The 18623-nt window shown below is 40.6% G+C and overlaps 1 protein-coding gene across 1 annotated transcript in view; it reads left to right on the top strand.

The window, feature by feature from the left end:
• The window catches only part of HMCN1 (hemicentin 1), a 313489-nt gene that overhangs the window by 234641 nt on the left and 60225 nt on the right, over nucleotides 1-18623 (top strand). The window contains exons 79-85 of the mRNA XM_066597086.1: nucleotides 2257-2391; nucleotides 2479-2613; nucleotides 3075-3335; nucleotides 4424-4614; nucleotides 9391-9604; nucleotides 11051-11185; nucleotides 14313-14503. Coding sequence (XP_066453183.1) covers nucleotides 2257-2391; nucleotides 2479-2613; nucleotides 3075-3335; nucleotides 4424-4614; nucleotides 9391-9604; nucleotides 11051-11185; nucleotides 14313-14503 — 1262 coding nt within the window. The remainder of the gene's footprint in view (nucleotides 1-2256; nucleotides 2392-2478; nucleotides 2614-3074; nucleotides 3336-4423; nucleotides 4615-9390; nucleotides 9605-11050; nucleotides 11186-14312; nucleotides 14504-18623) is intronic.

The raw sequence follows: 18623 nt of genomic DNA, 5'->3' as shown, positions 1-18623 counted from the left end.
AACTCACCTCATACAACGCTACTGCTCCCCGCCGCTACTTCCATCCCCCCTGCTACTCTTAAGTTGGCTATAGCGGTGCTTTTTTACCTACATGACCTAGGACCATCACCAAAATGGAATCTCATCAATTACATCCCGTGTATAGGCCTAGGCCAATTAACTACAAAGCTATGTTGTTACGTCCGGGCAGGCTGTGGGAACGACGACCTACATGGGCACAACCCGAATATGGTCTGAATGAAAGAAAGGGGAGAAAGACGTGCATACAAACAACTACTGATGCCAGAATACTTACCAAAATACCACAACACCCAGACAGATTGGAATATTTAATTATATTAATTATGGATTAAGTTAGTATGTATGAGGTATTTGTTGTATTTTTGCCAGAATATGTAAACTCACAAGCCCATGTCAAGGGTCCTCATTGTCTTGTGAGTCTTTACTCCAACAAGATAACCAAATCCAAAAATGGAGGCCTGTCCACAAGCAGGGCGATCGTCCTGATAGGGACGGTCCCATGCTGCTACCTAGGGGCCTGGCTCACCCTAGATGGTAAGAGACAGGAACATAAGACAAGTGAGCTCTGAGTTCTGAGAGAGAATGAGATAATGAATAAATGACCAGCACCCTATAGCAAGGGTATCATGTGGGATGTCTGGAGGACTCAGGCACTATAGAGAGGTGCATTGGCTCCTAATGTGATATAGTTCACACCAGAAGGGATGGAAAGCATGGGCTACCTGTTACGTTCTTAATCAGACCCACAGGTATGAGGTATGACCACATCAAAGCCAGCCTGAAGGCCTTTAGAAGAGAGAACCTGCTGCTCAAATAACAGGGTATTCCCAGCACTGTTGCGACGACAGATGTATTCCTTGGACATCCATAACTGCCCACGTGATCTCTTGTTGCCACTGGGAAGTGTGCCTTATTGCTTCAAACCTAGAGACTTGTTTATGTTATTGTTTGGGACTTTCACTTTATGAATACACATACTGTAACATTGCACACTGCAACATCAAGGACTTTACCACCATAGCATCTGTTACAGTGGAGTCTCCTACAGAACAGAGACTGTTACCAAGTGGAGGATGAGTGAAAGTGGAGGGTGTTTAAAGTGCACACAGTACATCAGTGCTCACTGCTTATAGTGTTGTGTAGCCACAGACCAGTCAGAGTGCCCATGCTGACCTCTGTGCACTGCCAAAAGTGCCTATAGTGGGCATGTGAGCATCAGAACTGGGCATGGACTAATGGGAGAAGGTGGCCTGGTTTGATGCAACTTGTTTTTTTTTTTTCATCAAGTGCATGGCCAGACAGGTGTATGTCAGTAAGGAAAAATATGGCATCAAGTGCCCTACAAGAAGAAGGCAAGCTGGTGGAAGCAATTTGATGTTTTGGACAAGGGTGTAACTACAGGGGTGCAAAAATATTCCGTAATGACAGTAGCCTCTTTCAGCAGGATGATGCATCTGCCACATTCCAAAAATTGCTAGAGTGGTTTTAGGAACATGACAAAGAGTTCAAGGTAATGACTTCGCCTCCAAATTCCCCATATGTCAATCAGATCGAGTATCTGTGGGATGTGCTGGAAAAACAATTCAATCCATGGAGGTCCCATCACGCAACTTAAAGAATGTGCTGCTAACGTCTTGGTGCCACACTTCACAGTGCACATTCAGTGGTCCTGTGGAGTCCAAGCCTTGATAAGTTGGGGCTGCTTTAGTGACACAATGTGAACCTACACAATAATAGGTCTCTTTCATAAGCGTATACGTTTTTATGGCCGCCCACAAGCGCCGTAAAATCACATTAGTAAAGAATACCTGCGATCAAATTCTGAGCTTAATTAGCATTTTTCCATCCATCCATACGGGCATATTGCATGAAAAATACGCTGCAGGACGCAATTCGTCAAAAATCCTTAGAATGACTTCTAATAGCTTCAATAGCTTAAATAGCGGCAACTGTCTTCTTTTCCGAGCGCTGGACGCAGGTACACACCCTCACTTTTTTTTCAGCTGCCATAGGAGTCTATGGGAACTTCCAGTGTTTTTTGTCAAAAGATAGCAGCGTAAAAACGCCCGTCTGACTAAGGCCTTAGACAGATTTTTTTTATGTTGCGGCTGGTCGGTGCATATGCTTATATGTAGATGTCATTATATGGTGTTACTAGCTGCATTATTTAGTATTACAAGTAACAAGAACTAATACCATTGTGTTTTATTCCTGTCCCCAAAATTTCCGAATTAGAGGTTCCTATCATTGAAAGTCATACCGATAATCTGGAAGCCATTATAAATCATTCCGTTACTCTTTCGTGTGAAGCCATCGGAACACCTGCACCCACCCTGACATGGCAGAAAGAAGGTGTTGTTATCAAAACAGGTACTTGGTGGAAGCCCTTTGCTGTAAAAAACACATATTTCCAATTGTTTCATGGCTGTAGTACTTTACACTGTTTTTTTTTTGTAGGAAACCATCACACTATTCTTTCTAATGGAAGCCTTAAAATTGTGAAAGCGAGACAAGAAGATGCTGGGACTTATACTTGTATTGCCCAAAATCCAGCAGGAACAGCACTCGGGAGGATTAAACTTAAAATTTATGGTATGTTATTTCCAAAAATGTAACTTAAACGGGTTTTCTGCAACTTTGACATTAAAGGTCTTTCCTTAGGATACGCCATCAATATCAGATTCCTTACCCCTGTCCCACCTGTGGTGTTTGGTTGGGCGGTTAACTTTTAGCTGTTGGCTAACGTCCTGTGGCTATTGTTTCTGCGTGGGACGTATTTTCTTTAACCTTCTTTCCTACTGTTGTATTTTTGTTGCCAGTTTTGCCCCCTTTTGTGTTTCCCATGTTTTTGTGATATAACACATGAATATATTGGTCCGCCGTGGGCATATATTACGTCTGATCTGACATATTGGTGACATCCGTGAGGTTTGCCGTATTTGAGTCTCGCACGAACAGAAATATTTTACTGTTTCACATAGAACTTTACTTAATTTAGATTTTTTAAGTCTACATTGCAGATAATACTAATAATGATTTATGTAAATCTCTAGAGCCACCGGCAATAAAGTCGCATCAGAAAGAGTACACGGTCTTGGTGGATGAATCTGTCACAATGCCCTGTGAGGCCAAAGGGAATCCAGTACCTGACATCAGTTGGCATAAAGATGGAAGACCCCTTTCTGGACAGAAACTAATCAGCAATGGAGCTTTGCAAATAGCTTTTGTTCAGCCTGATGATGCAGGCCAATACACATGTGTAGTGGAAAACATAGCAGGCTCCGTCAGCTCCAACATGACCCTTTCTGTTCTGAGTAAGTAGAGAAACAGAAATGAACGTATCATGATGACCAGTAGTTAATAGTTGGAAACAAAATAGTTACGGCATTAAATACTTATCTTCAGCCCATCCTTGTTCCACATCAGTCGAAGTCCGTTTTTGATCAATATTCTTTATGTGGAACGCTCCAGACAAAAATTGAAAAATCAGCCGTGACATTGAGTTTACACTATGTGTGTTCCCGTGTTACTGATAAACTGAAAAGTCTCTGTACTTTCTCTTATTTGTGGTTACTGCACATTTTCTTCATTGCAGCATCTAGGGCTGCTATCTCTGTAAGGGCAGCAGTGAGTTAGAAGTTATATTGTTATATGCGGTAGAGTGCTCTACCTCCGGCCAAGTTCATCTGGTCCTTTAAAGGGGTCTTGGACTGCATTATTACTCTAGTATTGCACATATATGAGTTAGGGCTCAGTCAGACAAGCGTTTTTTTGCTCGCAAAAAAAAGTGCGTCTATTAGACACAATGTTAGCCCATTGAATTCAATGAAGCCGGCACTACAGCCGGCTCCTCTAAAAGCAGGGAGATGCTGGTATCCCCCTCCTCGAAAATCCTCTCAAGTGGTGTTACAAAGTCGCGCAACTTTGTAGCACCACTTGCGACTTTGTAACGCTACAAAATCGCAGTATCGCCGCGAGAAAACGCAGGGATATCGCTCTGACCAGCAATGCGATACCGCTGCGATTTTCTCGTGGTGATGCCGTGTCACCCGTGTAAAGGAGGCCTAATAATGAGAGGTGTAATTAGCATGAAAAAGGCAGGTATTTAGTTGTTGTCATTGAAAACATAGTTTCATCAGAAGACTTTAGAGATCATTTAAAAAATCTTTTTGATGTAGATTTTCAAAAAATACCTGACATCAAGGAGTGACGTCTCTTTTGTAACCATGAAACCTAGACACACTATAGCATCTTCATTTAATAACTGCAGTACTTCATGCAGTAACTCAGTGAAATCATTCGAGTGAGAATAGTCTTTTTCAGTACATTTATATATTTCCATTAAAGCGTAAGCTTCGTGTATCAGTTTTCTTTTCATCTACGTTATTTTTTTTTATTTCAGTCCCACCCCAGATTATCAAAAATGTTAAAGATTATGCTGTGGTGCATCATTTCCAAGTTACCATTCCCTGTACCACATATGGAATACCAACACCGACCATATCCTGGAGAAAGAACAATTTACCAATAATAGATACAACCGGGAAATATGAGCTGCTGGCATCTGGGGAATTTGTACTGCACAATGCTGAGGTAATTGGATTGTCGGCAAGTTCAAAAATAAAATGTACAGTTACGAGATTGTAATATATTCTAGCTGGAGTGATGCCAGATATGACTGACACTTTATTCCATGATACGTTCAACACTTAATATACAGTAGTTACTATATTTACTAGAATTATTCTTCTTTTAGTTGTAGTTGCAATAACTAGTAGAAGTGGTAGTTTTAGTAGTAATAGTAGTAGAGGTGCTAGTGTTACTAGTAATAGAGGTGGTAGTGTTAGTAGTAATAGTAGATATAGTCGTTTTAGTAATAATAGTAGTAGAGGTAGTTATTTTAGTAGTAGTAGAGATGGTAGTTGTAGTAGTAATTGTAGAGGTGGTAGTTTTAGTATTAATAGTAAAAGATATGGCAGCTTTAGTAGTAATAGTAGTAGAGACGGTAGTGTTAGTAGTAGGAATAGAGGTGGTAGTTTTAGTACTAATAGTAGAGATAGTAGTTTTAGTAGTAATAGTCAAGCTAGTAGTTTTAGTAGTAATAGTAGTAGAGACTGTAGTGTTAGTAGTAGGAATAGAGGTGGTAGTTTTAGTACTAATAGTAGAGATGGTACTTTTAGTAGTAATAGTCAAGCTAGTAGTTTTAGTAGTAATAGTAGTAGAGGTGGTAGTGTTAGTAATAGGAGAGATGATCGTTTTAGTAGTAATGGTAGAATTAGTGGTTTTAGTAGTAATAGAAATGGCAGTTTTAGGAGTAATAGTAGTAGAGGTAAGTGTTGTAGTAGTAATAGAGATGGCAGTTTTAGGAGTAATAGTAGTAGAGGTAAGTGTTTTAGTAGTAATAGTAGTAAAAGTGATAGTTTTAGTAGTGATAGTAGTAGAGGTGGTAGTGTTAGTAGTAGGAATAGAGGTGGTAGTTTTAGTAGTAATAGTATAAGTAGTAGTTTTAGTAGTAATAGTAGTAGAGGTGGTAGTGTTAGTAATAGTAGAGATGATAGTTTTAGTAGTAATGGTAGAATTAGTGGTTTTAGTAGTAATAGAGATGGCAGTTTTAGGATTAATAGTAGTAGAGGTAAGTGTTTTAGTAGTAATAGTAGTAAAGGTGATAGTGTTAGTAATAGGAGAGATGATAGTTTTAGTAGTAATAGTAGTAAAGGTGATCGTTTTAAGAGTAATAGTAGTAGAGGTAAGTGTTTTAGTAGTAATAGTAGTAAAGGTGATAGTGTTAGTAATAGGAGAGATGATAGTTTTAGTAGTAATGGTAGAATTAGTGGTTTTAGTAGTAACAGAAATAGCAGTTTTAGTAGTAATAGTAGTAGAGGTAAGTGTTTTATTAGTGATAGAAATGGCAGTTTTAGTAGTAATAGTAGTAGAGGTGGTAGTGTTTAGTAGTAATAGTAGAGAAGTAGCTTTAGCAGTAAGAATACTGGAGAGGAATGGAAGGCTAAAAAAAAGGGCGCTTCATAGGGTGCTAATGTTAAATCTAAGTTGGTTAGAGTACAATATCTAAAGAGTGGAGGCTTTCTTATAGCAGTTGTGTTATTGGGTAGACATAACGCTATTTACAAACTTTGTCAAGAGATGAAGGTGCTGCGAGGGTTCACAGTCTCTATCTCTGTTGCCATTTAGGATGAAGATGCTGAATATGGACTAGTATATAGTAGTAGAATTGGTAGTTTTAGTAGTAGTAGAGGTGATAGCTAAAGCAGTAGGTGTAGAAATGGGGTAGTTCTACTACTAATAGTAACACAGGTGGTAATTCAAGTAGTAAATATAGTGAAGGTGGTAATTTTAGAAGTAGTAGTGGTGGTAGTAGTAGTTTTAGAGGTAAATGGAGAAAAGGTGACAACTGTAGCAGTAATAGTTGTAGTTGTAGTTCTAGTAGTGAATGTACTAAAGATGGTAATAATTGTAGAGCTAGTACGGTAGCTACAGCAGTAATAGTACTAAAAGTGGTAGTCTTAGTAGAGGTGTTAGTTTTAGTGGTAATAGTAGTAAAGTAGTAGTAGTAAAAAAAATGTAGTAAAGGTGGTAATAGAGCAGTTGTAGAGGTGGTACTTACTGTATAACAGTAATGATAGGTAGTAGAGTTGGTAGGTTTAGAGTTTTAGAGAAAATTGAAGAAAAGTGATAGTTAGAGTAGTAATGGTAGAGGAGGTGGCTGTTTTACTAGTAACGGTAGAGGAGGTAGTTATAGTAGTAATTGCTGTATAGTAAAGGTTGTAGTTTTAGTAGTAAAGTTAGAAAAGGTGGTAATTTTAGTAGCAGAGTTGGTAGTTTTAGTAGTGGTAGAAGTGGTAGCTATATCAGTAATAGATATCATTTTGAGGTACTGCCTTATTTGGTTTGGTCTACAGTATATTGCCTTCTACTTGTTTCTGTGTTCTTTTCACAGATATATTAAAACAGAATTATGGTTTGCTGCTTAGTTATTTTTATTTTGTCTAGTTAATACAATTTACATATGAACTAATATTCTTAAACATACAGTAATTATTGCCTCAGTTTGTCATGTATTAAAGGGATTGTCCGGTTACTGCACAACATTTCCCCTATGGCACCCACTGTGCTAAAAGTACTAAAGGAGCAGTACTTACCCACTGGGTAGAACTTCCATGGGCTAGTTAAAAGAATAAGAGCTATTTAGTGTGTTTTAGGCGAGTTTCACACAAGCATACTACGGACAAAGGCATGCAGCTTTAACCCTTTCCAATCCAATTTGTATCCTGGTTTTCCTAGGGGGCTTACTCTTTTTCTGCCGTTATACAATGGCACTATATGCTGGCTAAAGCCAGTACTGCATCAGGTGACACGTTGGATAGGCTTCGACAGCAGAGAGGCTGGCAATATACAGTAAGAGAAACCCAACGGACGTCTTCCAACATCGGAGCTGTACACCCTTAAATCATAATGTCTTCAGAGGCCAACGCCACCTTTTATAATCACGTTTAATATTTTGGAAAACTTTAAGTGGTGAGAAATGAAAAAAATGCAATAGTATCATTTTGGGGAGTTTGAGTTTGCTTTTACGGTATTCACGGTGCAGTAAAAATAACGTGTTATCTCTATTCTGTGGGTGATAAATTTATGGTGATGCCACATTTATATATTTTTTTTCATGTAGTACTACTTAAAAAAAATACCTTTTTAGAAAATTCTGTTGCAGTCTTTTGGCGAGTTTAGCTGCACTCTTGCCACCCGAGGCCGTAAAAGTGGTTCCACCATTGGTCTATGAAAAGTCTTTCAGAGGCTCCTTGTGTGTAATGGACTACTTTTTCTGCTTGTGTACAGCTTGTTGAACACTGGACGCCTCTATGACACAGAGGAGAGCTTTCGCCCAGTCAATGCAGTTTGAGAGGGGTGCATTATTGGTATGCAAGAAGTTGGATGGTCATATAGATAAATTGGCCGCCACCAGGACCGTTCTGACCAGACTGTTAGTTGTTGAGAACAGTGGATGCGTGAGGGAATGCACACAAGGTGACCGGGCTCAGGAAACCCTCGGCAGACCACCAGTAGAGAGAATCGCCTGATCATTCAACAAGCACAAGCAGCTCCAACTGTTTCATTGTCTGCCATCTAGAGAAATATGGAAGCATTGTTACAAACCCCTGTGTCTGTAGGAACTGAAGGACATTTGGTCTCGCTCCGCCCATTACATGTACTGTCTTTGACACCCACCCACCCATTTGCAGTGGTGTCTTGAACAACGAAACTGGACTGCAGTGGGGTGGAATTGGGTTGTCTTCAACGATGAATCCAGGTTTAGTTTGGGAAATCACAATGGCTGTGAACATGTCTGGAGACCTAGGGCTGAGCACTTCAATTCTACATTTGCTGTGGAGTGGCACACTGCCCCCAATGCTGGTGTGATGGTCTGGGAGGCAATTGAATACAACAGTTGGTCGCCTCTAGTAGTGGTACGAGGGACAATGACAGCTCGGCGATATGTTGAGGACATCCTGTAGCCTCATGTGTTCCTCTCATGGCAGCTTCCAAGAGGCATTTTCCAGCAGGATAATGCTTGGCTGAACACAGCAAGGGTGTCATAGGAATGTCTCCACAACATTGCCACACTTCCGTGGCCAACCCAATCATTTGATTTATCACCAATAGAACATGTATGGGACCATCTGGTATGCCAACTTCAACAGCCTACGAGTTTGCCCGATCTAGAGACTCAGTTACAGCAAATGTGGACCAATATCCCACAAAATACCATATGGAATCTGTATGCCTCCATGCTGCCCACATCACATCTTGGATCCAAGCAAGAGATGGCCCAACAGTTCAGTTTTCCACAATAAATTATCATTTTGCTCTGATATCGTAATCACTTACTTATATCAATGTTACAATCACACAGAGAAAGTTTCATTTGATTCTGGCAACTCCTTCTAGGTGCTTGATTTTTTTTTTACATCTTCCACAAAAAACACGAGGATGACAGCATTGCTGCAGCGCTGGATCAGGATGGCAAAGGACGGGTAAGTACTGCTCCTTTTCTTATTTTAGCAGGGTGGGCGCTATAGGGGGAATGCTACCTAGTAAATGGACAACCTCATTAAAGGGATCTTCCTGTATAGACAAAGATCAGTCAATTATAGTAATGCCATATGCAAACATACCCTAAAGGGTTGTAAATAACAGCAAACATAAGGGAAATGTACAATGCTCAGAAGAATTATTTACCCCTTTCAGATTGTCCTTTTTATTGCATACTCGTCACATTAATGAATTTTATTCTACTACTATTCCCCCTGAGTTGTAGATGGAATCTTATTCTCTGTTTATCTCTGTTTGATGTAGACTAAAGATGCTGGTAATTATACATGTACTGCTACTAATGATGCTGGAGAAGACTCCCACACAGTAAGCCTGCTCATCCACTATGCTCCATATTTTACTGAACTACCTTCAAATGTGTCACTAAATGAAGGAGAAAAATTAAGGTTATCATGTAAAGCAATAGGAAACCCTTCCCCTAAGATAACATGGGCTCACAAGGACAGAATAGTTGCAGGTAAGTGAACTAACTGCACGCTTTAAATGCAAATTATTCTGCATTCGCAGCCTTATATTGTAAAGGCTTGCCTCATATGATTCAGTTATTCCACTTAGATTAAAAATTCCCTATATCATTGTGGATACAATTCCCTTTCTTATAGTTCAATAAAATAGTGGAAAAATGCACCTTGAAAATCAGTTATTTCTTAACAGGTGTCCATCATCAAAAAATTACCTAATCTTTATTTTCTTACTGACTACTAGTATGTGTTTTGTGTTTTTTTTGGGGGGCCATTAAGGGACCTTAGGCTAGGTTGCCGTAATATCATGGCAATCTAGTCTAAGGTTGGCTTGGAAGTCCCATGCCAGGAAGAGCAGGGGCTCGGGCTGTCTACTGGTAGCTGGGTTCCTGCTATTATGGCTGGGAGCACAACAACCTCTGATTCTGGTCATTTAACCCCTTACATGTCGTAGTCAATACCAACTGTAACATGTAAGTGGTTGACAGGATTAGAATGCCTCATCTATCACTCATCAGCACCACCTATATAAAGTTAGCCTATATGAAAAAGTTAAACAATTTCAGAATTGCTGTTTTTTAATCATCTGCCTCCCAAAAAGTCATCAAAAAATCTGCATGTACCCCAAAAGAGTACTAATGGAAAACCGCAACTCTAAGTGCAAAAGGATGAAGCATGCTGCTGTTGAGGGTCCATAAGCCAAAGGGTGAAATATTGTAGCTAGTCCAGCAGCTGAATCTGTGGGTTAAGTAAGGTTAAGTTAATTAGGAAAGTTTGGCAGATTCACAGGCATTCGCAGATGGTCCACGGGTGCAAATAGGTACCCCCAGCTGTAAGGATGGTTGTGTTCCATAGGCATATTAATGAGTGGGCGTAAGGCAGTAAGGCAGCTCTTGTGAACAGTGTTCGCCAAGAGATCAGCCAGAATCTCTAACTGATTATCATCAGACATGATTACTAGATTGGTGTGAACCTTAGTAAGGATCTCTTCCTTTTGTAAAAGTGAACACTGTAAATAACACCGCATGGTCTATTGGAATCAAGGTCTGGAGGGCATAAGGCTTGCTGGACTCTGTCCAGTTCAATGGAATTCAAGGCTGCCACACCTCAAAACCATATTTAAAATGTGATCTCACAAGAATCAGCATGGTCAAGGAAGTTGTGGAAATTGTTCCCAGGACACTGAGCAGATGTTCGGATACTTCATTTGCCCTTCTTGGTGCATCCCATAGATGTGTTTAAGGAGTTAGAGGTCTATTTGCTGCAGGTAATGCAGATGAGCTTTACTCTAGCATGGCTAGCCATGATGCGAAAATATCATTTTCCCAATCCAACCTCTTTTTGCTCTATATAATGCTCATAAGATATGATTTACATGGGAACACAGCACATATAATTTTGGTTTAAAGATGCATTTCACAATATGCTTATTTTTCCTGCAGCACAACCTGGACAAAGTAAACTTCTATCTGATTTGGTAATTGAAAGGATTCTAAAAGAGGAAAATGGTGCATATACCTGTATAGCAGAGAACACCGTGTCATCAATAAACACTACAGTATACGTGTTTGTGAGAGGTAAGATACATTATGATAACGAAAAGTTATACCATATGCATGCAGAGCTTAGTAACAATTGGATAGTAGAGGCAAATAATGAGTTTTAGAAGTAACTGATCTCAAGTCCAATAACAGACTCTAAGAGGAACAATGTAATTGAAGATTCCAAATCACTATTTTTAAATACAGTGTTTCATTTTTAAATTGTTAAATTAAAAAAAAAATCTATATTATATTATAATATGGACAAACGAGTGTAAACATAGGAATATACTGACAATTTGAGAACCTCTGTTAGCTCAGATTATTCTAAATTTAAACAAATGGGTAACTAACTAACCCAAATTCTAACCATGGTTCTACTGACAGCTGGGAACCAGTAAAAAGGACACAGGGACATATAGGCATAGTCATTGCAATGTTAAGTTGCCAGAAATTCGAAGCTTCATCTAGAACTTCATAAAGCACCCAATAATAGAACAAAACATTACAATAAAATGAAGCACTTCATTTTATTTTAAGAAACCCAACACAATATCACTGACCTCTGCTGTGAAGAAACCAGTTCTGTAGCTGATCCCTTCCAGGTTGTGTATTCTGTACTTTTCTTCTGGCCTCCAGGTCCCATGACCAGCAGTCTGACTACACTCTGAATCCTGCAGATTTATGACAATTATCATAAAGAAAATGTCTTTCTTCCACTTAACAATGAATCACAGAGTAGCTTTCATTTTCTCTTCTGCTCTTAAAAATGAAAGCTGTTCCATGATTGGTTGCTACTAACAAAGTTTTTCTTTATGACAGTTGTCCTCAATTTGCCCAATTAACTGTAAGAAACAAAGTGTTGTCAGAGTGCTGGAGGGGACAAGCTACAGAACTGAATACTTCACTGCAAAAATCGGTGATATTGTGAAGGATTTCTCAAAAAAAAAACCAACAACGTTGAGTGCTTCTTTAATTAAGCCATATTAGCTAATGTGCATAAAAGGGATTATAAAGTATTTGCACGCGTCATGCTTTGGTGGATGTAACAAGTACTACGTAAGTCACACAAACAACACAAAAATAGCTTTGGGCTTCAGATATTAATCTAGCAATGCAGAATTTCTGCTAAACATTCACTACATCTAACATCCAGAGGAGTTGGCTTTAGCAAAAATAACATGTTCTGGGTCTAAAGATAATCTAAATAAAACAGTAATTGTATTAGTTTATCAACCACCGGATCAAATTAGCAGCAACAAGTGCCCAAGAAGGTTCACGGAAGGGGAGAACTGCTTTGGCGACACAAGACAGTAAAATGAAGATTTTTACAGCACTCTTCAAATTAAATAAAAAATATCCACAGGATCGGGGATAACTTGCTGATCGATGGGGATATTACTGCTCAGTCTTAGTAGTAAGATCCCCACGGATCAGCAGGTTATCCCCTATCCTGTGAATAGAGGATAACTTGAAATTCTGGTATAACTTATTTACGGTTTGACATTGTTTTCCTATGTAGGCAGCTAACTCATATTAAAGGAAACCCGGCACATTGAAAATGTAGTCCATTCTGCAGGCTCTTATTACAGAGTAGAACGAGCTAAGTAGGTTGATATATCATTTGTGGGAAAAGATTCAGTATAACTTGTAATTTATTCATTTTACTCTTTGCTCATTCTGGGTGCAAAGGATCAATGGGGAGTCCTATCATTGATTGATATGCACAATCATACACAGATAGCTGTCAATCACTCATAGCTCCGCCCATTGGACTTCTAAACTCAGAATGTGCAGAGATTTAAATATATGAAATACAAATTCTATTAAATCTTTTCCTGGATGACTATATATCAATCTGCTTAGCTCCTCCTGCTCCATAACATGCTGCCTATAGTTTAGGCTGCATTTTAAGGTCTTAGTCAGACGGGCGTTTTTTCGCGCGATTTGCGGATCGCATGACGGATGCGCATCCACAAATCGCGTGACCGGTGCGCGCAAGTCGCCCGCAAATCGCCCGAAAATCTGCTCCTAGCCGCGTTTCATTAGAAACGGGCCAGAGCTGTCCAGCGCATTGCATTCAATGGAGACGGCAATACAGCCGTCTCCATTGAAAGCAATGCGCTGCGGGCGAGCCCGGGATGAATTGTCGGTAAGGGCTTAAATATATAAGCCCTTCCCTGCAATTCATCCTAAAATGTGTTCAAATAAAAAAAAATTGTATGCTCACCTGCCTGCAGCCGGAGCTCCGAGCGGCCGTCCTGCAGTGGGTGTGAAGGGGGTGTGAGTCAGACCTGCCCCCTGATTGGCTCAGCGCTGAGCCAATCAGAGGCATGCCTCACTCACACCCATTCATGAATTCATGAATGGATGTGAGTCAGACCTGCCCCTGATTGGCTCAGCGCTGAGAGGCAGCAGTCACTCACCCATTCATGAATTCATGAATGGGTGTGTGAGTGTTTTCAGCCTCTGATTGGTCAGGCTGTGACCAATCAGAGGCAGATCATTCAGCAGGCGGGGATTTTAAATCCCCGCCGGCTGAATAGTGCCAAGAAGCAGTTCAGGAGAACTGACAGCGGCCGCGGCTGGACTCCGGCTGCAGCGGAAAGGTGAGTATACAATTTTTTTTTATTTTAACACATTTTAGGATGAATTGCAGGGAAGGGTTTATATATTTAACCCCTTCCCGACAATTCACCCCGCGCACGCCGGCAGCCCATTGCTTTCAATGGAGCGGCTGTATTGCCGCTCCATTGAATTCAATGGGCAAACATCGTTCTTCTCTGCCACAGCTGTTACAGCGCATATACAGAAGAGAACAGGAATCGCAGATCGCAGATAGGTGCGATCTGCGATTTTTTGTTCTATAATTTATCGGACGAGCGCATAAAAAGCGCTCATGTGTCCGATACCATTGCAAAGCAATGGTTTTATAAAATCGCCGGACGCATGCGCATGCGCAAATCGCGGCAATAAACGCCCGTCTGACTGAGCCCTAAAGCTGACTGGTTCTCTTTAATTCTTAATACAATGATTTTTTGTATTTTGTTTAAGCCCGTGGAAAACTCCATAGTAGAATCAGATCATGGTATGTATTCTCCTTTTGTATATACTGTTGTAGATATTGGTGCTCATCACATTGTTTTTTTTACATATTTTTTAGAGCCTCCTGTTCTCATTGGGATCCACCATGTCAATCAGACTGTGCCTTTGGGAGGCAATATTATTTTAAATTGTGTTGTAAAAGGAAATCCAATTCCTAAAATTCAGTGGATCAAGCAAGGAAATGATATTCTGCACAATAAACGGTTTAAGCAGTTCAGTAATGGCTCTTTAGCAGTCTTTAACACTAAGGTAAGCCAGCTTCTGCCTAAAGGAAGAAATAAAGATTTTATGATATAATATATAACTAAGAGCACTATAGAATCTCCTACACTATGTATAATCATCTATAAACTTCTACATGATACATAGATTTAACTGTTTAAAGGGCCCATCCTCCTTCTTTTAGGCTTCCGCTACACATTTGTGAGGGGCTAGTGCAGCTGTGCTTCCCCGTACAGAAGCAGCAGCCCTGGACCTGAAAGGGAGGCGATACTGGGAGTGCAGTCAGGTGCCCATGCTTGCAGCGCTGTGCAAAAGGGTTTCTCTGCTGGCCATGTGTCACAACCAGGGAGGAGAGCTACAGGAGAGGTCCATGCAGTACCCTTTCAAGTTTCTGCTCCTCTGCAAGATCAGCGGCAGAGATCTGGGAGGTTCAGAGCGCTTGAAAGCGCTGTAACAGGATCCCACCCCCATGGTAATGCAGACAATGACGTGACTAGCGAGCAACCGACCATAAGAACTGCCGCACAATAGGGACAGTGAAAGTTTTTTGAACTTTTGGTTCCCTTTAAAAGTGGATTTTAGCTGCACCACTGAGTATAGTGACACCGTTTTAGGAGTGACAGCAGCACAGGAGTAGAGGGAGAGACAGAAACAGCAGTGTGTACTGCTCAGCAGCAAAAAGGAGAAGACCCCAGGATTGCACTGAAAAAAGCCCAGCAGCACAGCGCAAGTAATACGGCAGCTGCCTTTGCGACAGAGGATGGCATTAGCACTGTCCCTATGCTGGGGTAGCAGCATCAGATGAATATACCAATGAAGTCCACAATCACACCAGAAGGAACTGCAGCACTTAAATATCAGCAGAAAAAATAGCTGAGGGAGGAAAAGAGCCAATATGTGCACGCCTACCCGGGCACTGAACTCCAAGTGTCCATAAACAAACGTATTCAACTGGTGTAGGAGAGGCAGCACACTGGGATAGATCTTCTTACCAGAAAATGTTCATAAAAAGGCTTTTATTCATAATCCACATGTAGAACCGCGACGTTTCGATCATCCGCTGTGATCTTTGTCAAGCATGCTTGACAAAGATCACAGCGGATGATCGAAACGTCACAGTTCTACATGTGGATTATGAATAAAAGCCTTTTTATGAACATTTTCTGGTAAGAATATACCAATGAAGGGCCTGATGACCAGGGCCGAATATGGATGACAATGGGCCCTGATGACACGGGGGTGAAAGATGACAGGCACAAGCCGCATGGAGGGAGGAGTCTCCCTTAATTCACGGGGCTCGATTTCAGAAGAGGACAGTACCATGAATCGGAACCAGGATACAGGAAAAGCTGCAGGACACATAGTAACATAGTATGTTGGGCTGAAAAAAAACACATGTCCATTCAGTTCAGCCTATTACCCCCAATGTTGATCCTGAGGAAGGCAAAAACCCCATTGGGTAGAAGACAGTTTTTCTTATTTACAGGAAGAAAATTCCTTTTTGGCTCCAAGCCTACAATCAGAATAATACCTGGATCAATAATCCTTCTGAAGTAATTAGTGACTTTAACATGTAATATAGTAATGCTCAAGAAAAGCATCCATGCCCCTCTTTACTCATCGAATTCACAATCAGCACGTCCTCGGGCAGAGAGTTCCATAGTCTCACTGCTCTTACAGTAAAGAACCCCCTTCTATGTCGGTGTAGAAATCTTCCTTCCCCTAGACGTAGAGGATGCCCTCTTGTTACTGGCACAGCCCTGGGTATAAATAGATGATGGGAGACATCTCTGTATTGTCCCCTGATATATTTATACATAGTTATTAGGTCGTCCCTCAGCCGTCTTTTTTTCTAAACTCAATTTTGATAACCTCTCTGGGTATTGTAGTGCACCCATTTATTACCAAATTGGCGATGTAATGGCACCTACAATGCATGAGGCCGCAATGTTGCTGTGCTGTGGGCCTTCAAAGATATGGTACAAGGATGAGTATGGAGTACTACGAGGACAGTAGTTAATTATTATTAAAGTTTGGAGTGCCTTGTCTCACCAAAATAAACCCCTGAAGTGGAACTATGGATATATGCAAATAAGTGTGAATAAATGTAAACCCCAGTTAAATATGTGTAAAGTTCAAGTACGTTATAACTGTTGATTCCAGTAGAAAATACATAACATAAGGGTACATAACCCTCCTATAGAGCAATATGACGTTTATAAAGCCATTCAGTTACACGTTTCTATAAAAAGATATGTGATGCAACCGCCTCTGTTTGCACCGCCACTCCATACACAAAACCACCAGCTACTTGTCCTTTTTTTTGGCTTGTAAAAAAGGTCAAGAATTTTATGTGATTTTCATAAATGTTTTTGTGTGTCTTTTTATTCTCTATGTTTTTGACATGCATTAGCTTTTTCGGGTATCTTTTTCTATTGAAAAACTCCTGGAAAAAATGCCAAACCTACAGCCTGCTGCATTTGAAAAAACAGAAAAACAACTGCACTGTTTGTAGCACATTTAATATCTCTATATTAACTTCTGGCTAACATATTTAAGAAATGCTGTTAAACGTTCTAGGAAAAACTGCCCTAAAAAGTGGTGTCTTTCCAAAAAACGTGGGTATGAAATCACCCCAAAAACAAACAAAATATATATTCTGCTAAGGCTTACATTTTTTGATTCTTTGCAGGGAATTATTCTTAGGGTTTAAGCCTGGTTTAGACGCAACGATTATCGTTCAAAAAATTTTGAAGCGATAATCGTTGTGTTCTTTACAGCACAAGGTGATCGCTCAAACGTAGAGCGATCACCTTGCGCTCCAAGCAGGGGATGCAGAAGACAAGCGGGGCCGCTTGTCTTCTGCATCCACCTGTTTCCCGCTCAGAGTGCCCGTCTGTTATATAGCCAAGCACTCTGAGCAGAGGATGCAGAAGACAAGCGGGGTGGCCCCACTTGTCTTCTGCATCCAGCTGTTTCCCATTCAGAGCGCCCGGCTGTTGTACAGCCAGGTGCTCCAAGTGGGGGATGCAGAAGACAAGCGGGGCTGCTTGTCTTCTGCATCAAGCTATTCTCTGTTCTCTGCTCTGTTATACAGCGGAGCGCTCCGATCGGGGTATGAAGAACACAGCTGGAGTGCTCTGCTCTTCATACCCAGCCTGTCTTCAGGGAGTGGGATACAGCTGAAACAATAGTATCAGCTGTATCCCGCTGTGAATCCCTGATAGGACTTATCGTTGCCTTTCAGCACACTGGAAGACAACGATCAGCAACTGGTTAACGAAAACTGCACGATGTCAGTGCAGTTAGACGCAACGATTATTGCCCAAAAGATGGCTTTGAGCGATTTTTGAGCGAAAATCATTGCGTCTAAAAGGTCCTTTAAACACATAGGCGTATTTTTGTCCCATTATGCAGCCGTGATAATCACGGCCGCATAATGGGACAAAACAAAAGCATTGATTTCAATCGGGATTCTTGCCCGTTAATTGCACTTGCCCTATCTTCGTATTGATTTTTTTAAAACTCCCGCAGAGTTTGAACAGTCAGAGAATTAGAAAACAAAAGCCCTGTTCATGCACTACTATGCTCCATAGCGGCGAGCGTAGTTGCGTATACGGCCGTGAGATACTGTCTAAACGCCGGGCTCACGCGAGCGTAATTCAATTGCGCATTACGTACAAAATGTACACATGTATAATACGTGGTGAATGGAGTCAATGCAAGTACATTGATTTTCATTGGTACTTGCGTATATAATGTGAGCCTAAACCTTGTGGTAGATTGTTTTCTGATTACACATTCCCTATATGGTGGGAGTAATCTGTCTTTTTCTGTCTTCATGTCTCACATAGTTATATCATGGTACATATCAATATTTGATTCAAACTGTGTAGAAAGATAAACATATTAAACATACCAGTAAATTCATTAAGAAATGGTTGAAAAATTACATGGACGCTTCTTTAATAGCCAAGTCAAAGTCTGGATGTAATTCCTATTGAAATATTGTGGGTGTTTTGAAACAAGCTGTGTACCTAGGATATCCCTCAAACACTGCCCAGCTGTAAAAATGTCTCCCAGTCGATGTCAGAAGCTGGTAGACAGTCAGCAACACAAAATACTTTCTGGAGGTTATTTCTGCCAA

Source organism: Eleutherodactylus coqui, chromosome 3 (genome assembly GCF_035609145.1).
Source record: "Eleutherodactylus coqui strain aEleCoq1 chromosome 3, aEleCoq1.hap1, whole genome shotgun sequence".
Taxonomy (NCBI): domain Eukaryota; kingdom Metazoa; phylum Chordata; class Amphibia; order Anura; family Eleutherodactylidae; genus Eleutherodactylus; species Eleutherodactylus coqui.
This window is presented reverse-complemented; position numbering and strand designations above follow the sequence as displayed.